The sequence below is a fragment of the Colobus angolensis genome, unplaced genomic scaffold (assembly GCF_000951035.1).
Source record: "Colobus angolensis palliatus isolate OR3802 unplaced genomic scaffold, Cang.pa_1.0 Scaffold565, whole genome shotgun sequence".
NCBI classification, from domain to species: Eukaryota; Metazoa; Chordata; class Mammalia; order Primates; family Cercopithecidae; genus Colobus; species Colobus angolensis.
In genome coordinates, this window is record NW_012119210.1 from 100085 (window position 1) to 105407 (window position 5323).

Below are 5323 nucleotides of genomic sequence, written 5' to 3' on the forward strand. Positions count from 1 at the left end.
ACAATGCTGGCCTATGGCTCCCTGTTTCCATAACACCATGGGCAAGAAAGGAGCGGAGCAGGTAGAAGCAGAAGCAGGCCAGTGTCTCTCCCGAGGGAACCCTCTCCTCTGTCCCCTGTCTCTTCTGTGACCCTGTATCAGGCATGTGGAGCTGGGGGGGTGAGGACTGGGAGGTGGGAGTCTCACGTGAATCCTCCTAACTCACGGGCCTTCTTCAGGACATCTTCCACGGTGGACCCGGCAAGAACAGAGATGGATTGTCTGTATGGCAGCAAGAGGCTAAGCACCTGCAGTGTGACACTGATGACCTCTTGGGTCTGAGGAATGGTCTCGGCAGCTGGTTCCAACATGACTGTGCCAGGGAGAAAGGAAGGGGTAGTTGGTGTGAGGACAGGGATCCTGGATGTTTGTCTTCCTGTCTTCCCTCAAAGACACCTGGACCTTGTCCTTCCCCAAGTCCTCATCTCCATCAATGCCACCACCACCTGCTCAGCTGAAACCTGGCTTCCATCCCGGCCTCCCCTGTCCCTCATTCCCCACATCCCCCACCACCCAAGATCAGGCCCCTCACTGGTTCCTCTGCTTCCAGTATCCTTCCTCCCACTTCTCTGGCACCTAGCACTCCAGAGGGCTCTTTCTAGAACATGTATTTGTTCACAACGCGTCTCTGTTACCCTGATGGGCTCACCTCCCCTTCATTCGTCTGCCTTCCACTCCCAGTCATTCTCCCAGATCCCACTCTTTTGCAAGACAATTACTCAAAATTTCCTCAAACTCTGTGCACCTCTGTGTCTTTGCTCTTGTTGCCTCCTCTTGGCTCTACTCTATCCACTCTTGTTTTTTTCTTTGGAGACAGAGTCTCACACTGTCACCCAGGCTGGAGTGCAATGGCACGATCTCGGGTCACTGCAAACTCTGCTTCCCAGGTTCAAGTGATTCTTGTGCCTCAGCCTCCCTAGTAGCTGGGATTATAGGCATCAACCACCACACCTGGCTAATCTTTTGTATTTTAGTAGAGACAGGGTTTCACCATCTTGCCCAGCCTGGTCTCAAACTCCTGGGCTCAGGCAATCCACCCGCCTCAGCTTCCCAGAGTGCTAGGATCACAAGCACGAGCTGCCATGTCCAGCCTCCTTCTTCTCCATTCTTTTCTTCTTTTTTCTGTTTTTTTTGTTTGTTTGATTTTATTTTATTTTTTTTTGCGACAGAGTCTCATTCTGTCACCCAGACTGGAGTGCAATGATGCAATCTCGGCTCACTGCAACCTCCACCTCTGGGGTTCAAGTGATTCTCTTGCCTCAGCCTCCTGAGTCACTGGGATTACAGACATCTGCCACCACACCCAGCTACTTTTTTGTATTTTTAATAGATGGAGTTTTGCCATGTTAGCCAGGCTGGTCTCAAACTCCTGACCCCAGGTGAGCCACCTGCCTTGGCCTCCCAAATTGTTGGGATTACAGGCATGAGCCATTGCACCTGGCCTCCTTCTCCATTCTTAATTGGCAAATCCCAATCACCTCCTCAGCCCCCTTCTCAGAGGAAGCCTGGATCATGCTGCTACTGGGGCTTATCATGTTGTATTAGAGTTAACCAAAATGTGTCTCTCCTCATTCATTCCTTCATTCATTCATCAATTCACTCAAATATGTCTGTACTGGGTATCACACAAGCGGTATGCCCAGGGCTCTCCGTTTAGTGTCTTCCTCCCCACACTGTTAGCTTCCAGAAGCTGTGACCACATTTTGGCTGCTGTGTCCTATGCACACCCACAAACTTCTGCAGACTCAGCAAATCAGGACGAAGCACCCTCCCCTCACTGGGACGTCAACGTGTGCGCAGCAGATTGTAAAGGGCTGTGTTTCCACAAAAGGCTGGGCTACCTCGTGGTGCCAGGCAGTCTGGAAAGATCAGATCAATGTAGGTCTTGTGGTTCAGAACAGGCAGCAGCTGGGAAATCATGAGAGCATTCTGGAAGGCTCCATCCTGCAGACTGGCCAACAAAGCAACGCTCGCCTTGAGACATGCTGCTCCCAGCTCTGCCCCAGGCATGGGGGAGGTCATGAGCAACTGGTGATAAAGTGGGGAAGAGAGGGAGGAGGTCAGCCAGCGGGGAGGGGCTAGGTGCTCCAGCCCCTGAACACTCCCCGCTCACTGTTCCCCAGGGTGGCCATGGCTCCAGGGTCTCTTTCCCACCTGTAATGCCAATGGGGTGCTGTAGACATTCCCAAAGTGGCCCTCGGGGGTCTGGGCCTTCAAGATCTTCTCTCGTACTGTCCTGATGGCCATGGTGATCCGTTGTCTCCGATCAGGGTTGAAGTTTGAGCGCTTCAGACAGGTAAATGCCAAGCCTGCCATGGCAGCTGTGTCTTGAAGGGGGGAACAGAACACGTGATGAGCTGGAGAGCCAGGGGGCCAGGACAGGCGGGGACTTGAGAGTCAGGCCCTTGTAGCTATGGGCAACCACAGGCGGGCTTGGAGAAGAAGGGCAACATGGTCAGATCAGCTGAGGGCACCAACTCAACCTGGTCTGCCCAAGACTTTCCTTGTCTGGACTCTGAAAATCCTATGTCCCAGGAAACTGCTCATTTCTGGGCAAACTGGTTTGGCTGATCACTCTGAAACTTGAGGGCTAGAGGTTAGGGAGAAGGACTGGAGGAGGGAGGCCCGAGAGGACTTGACCCTATACCACCTATTTCCAAACTTGGCCACACATTGGAATCACTAGGGGAGTTTTATTTTATTTTTTATTTTTTGAGACAGAGTCTCACTCTGTTACCCAAGGCAGTGGTGTGATCTCCACTCACTGCAGCCTCCGCTTCCCAGGTTCAAGTGATTCTCCTGCCTCAGCCTCCCGAGTAGCTGGGACTATAGGCATGTGCCACCATGCCCGGCTAACTTTCGTATTTTTAGTAGAGATGGGGTTTTACCATGTTGTCCGGCCTGGTCTCACGATATCCACCTACCAGCTCCAAAGCTGACTCACGGCTGGAGCATCACCCATGAGCCCTTGCCAATTCACCCCTAAAAGACTTGATACGGAGGGGTCCCAAGGAAAGGTGAGTGTGGGGCCAGGGTATGGAGGTCATCAGTGCAGGCCTGGGGACTGAGGGAGTACCAGCCTGGCCTCGGTAGCGTCTGACCTACTCACCCACAGAGTGGTGGCCCTGGTGGAGAGGTTCCACAGCATACAGGAGTTTGTCTACCACGCTGCCATGGACCCGCTTCTGGTGGAGACACAGGGCCAGAATGCCCAGGCCATACTGGTAGTAGCTAGTGTGGGGGTGGCCCTTGTGATCATGGCCTGGGAGGGAAAAAAAAAACCAAGTGGTTGCCTCTCTGCTCCCACCCAGCAGCCAGCCCCACCAGCGCATGGGACCCCTGGTCTGCACTTTCCAATACACTCCTTTGGGTCATGGGATCCTTCATTCCTTCACTGCCTCAGTCCATACGTGCTGAGGTCTCACTGTGCGTCAGGCACTGGGCTTAGAGGAAGCAGGAGACCCATGGCAGATGGGCACTGAGCAGTTCAGGCCTCAACCATAGCAATTGCTCATGAGACTGCAATCGTAATGGGAATGCAGACCAAGTAGTGATATTTGGGCAGCTGGGAAGTCAAGACAGGATCCTCCAAGGACGTAATGCTGGAGAGGGCTGGGGATGGGTGGAGGCAGAGCCAAAGGTAGAGCAGGAGTGAACTGCACGTCGGGGAGCCAGTCCAGATGGAGGGAGCCTGTATGAAGACACTGGCTTATGAGTTGAGAAATGAGAGAGAGCCTGTATGGCCGGAGCCCACAGAGGGCAGGTGTGTGTGGGAGGCAGAAAACGGACGAGCAGAGCTGGGGAGAAGGTAAGGGTAGACAGGCTGGGCCACGGAGCGGTGAGGGGCCCCTGCAGAGTTTAGACAGTGCCAGCAAGATCAGGTTTATATTGAAAAGGCTGGCTCTGGCTGTAGTGTGCTGGGTCAAGTCAGGGCAGGAGAGCTAGTAGAGACAAAGGCGTAAGTCATAAGCAGGCTGTCCGGTTGTCCCGAAGGTGGATGATCAAGTCAATCTTGGTGGCTTGCCAATACAAGACTTGCCAATGGGCCGGGCACAGTGGCTGATGCCTGTAATCCCAGCACCTTGGGAGGCTGAGGCAGGCGGATCACCTGAGGTCGGGAGTTCAAGACCAGCCTGACCAACATGGAGAAACCCCATCTCTACTAAAAATACAAAATTAGCCGGGTGTGGTGGTGCATGCCTGTAATCCCGGCTACTCGGGAGGCTAAGGCAAGAGAATCGCTTGAACCCAGGAAGCAGAGATTGCGGTGAGCTGATATCATACCATTGTACTCCAGCCTGGGCAACAAGAACAAAACTCCGTCTCAAAAAAAAAACAAAACAAAACAGAAAACACCTGTCAATAGAGTGTGTGCAGGGTGGGAAAGGCTGGATCAAGGATGACTATGGGGACAAGTTCGAGCCTCTACGTGGGCAGTGAGATGGGCAGAATGGATGGTGGGAAAGACGCCTGGGGAGAAAACCCAAAGTTCTGATTTTCACTAGAGAATATCATCTGATGAGCCCTCCCAGATGCTCCCCACCCCCAGCCGATGGTGTCTGCTCACCAATGGCCCTCTTCTCATCCTCCAGGAACCGCTTGAGCTGTGAGACCAGCCTGTCCCCCTTGTGGCCCCCAACAAACTCGCAGTTGGCCCTGAGAGTGAGCAGGTAGAGGGCCAGCTGGCCCATGGAAGGCTTGCCCTGGCAGTCACTGTCATCCTCGCTGAAGGCAGACCTAGGACAAGGCCAGTTAATGGCTTTGTGAGAAAGTGCCACACAGTAAGCCTGCTTGGAGCGCCCACCCCACCAGCATCACAAAGTGGAAAAAATCTTAACAGTGGGAAGCTTTAATGAAAGCACCAAAAGTAGGTGTGTTAGTTATATTGTTGTGAGGTGTATGCCACAAATATTTAATAAAGATCAACAATTAGATTCAAGGATAAACTCCGAGGGCTCCTGTATCCAAATCACCTGTGCCTGCCCCACTATTTTGTCCATACTTCACCCACATGCCCCCTCCTTTTTTTTTTTAATTTTTAAATTTTATTTATTTATTTTCTTTGAGACAGAGTTTTGCTCTTGTTGCCCAGGCTGGAGTGCAGTGGCGCGATCTCAGCTCACTTCAACCTCCACCTCCCGAGTTCAAGTGATTCTCCTGCCTTGGCCTCCCGAGTAGCTGGGATTACAGGCGTGAGCCATCATGCCCAGCCAGATTTTTATTTTTTTTACTGAGATAGGGTCTCACTCTGTCTCCCAGGCTGGAGTACAGTGGTGCCATCATA

At 52.7% G+C, this 5323-nt stretch overlaps 1 protein-coding gene across 3 annotated transcripts in view; it reads right to left on the reverse strand.

The window, feature by feature from the left end:
- TCN2 (transcobalamin II) overlaps positions 1–5323 on the reverse strand; it is a 28168-nt gene that overhangs the window by 10546 nt on the left and 12299 nt on the right. For 2 of the 3 annotated variants that reach the window (XM_011961692.1, XM_011961694.1), the window contains 5 exons: positions 4607–4776; positions 3149–3301; positions 2194–2366; positions 1881–2067; positions 187–352 (listed from right to left, as the gene is read on the reverse strand). In XM_011961692.1, the coding sequence (XP_011817082.1) occupies positions 187–352; positions 1881–2067; positions 2194–2366; positions 3149–3301; positions 4607–4776 (849 nt within the window). The remainder of the gene's footprint in view (positions 1–186; positions 353–1880; positions 2068–2193; positions 2367–3148; positions 3302–4606; positions 4777–5323) is intronic. The other variant, XM_011961693.1, reaches the window with a different exon arrangement.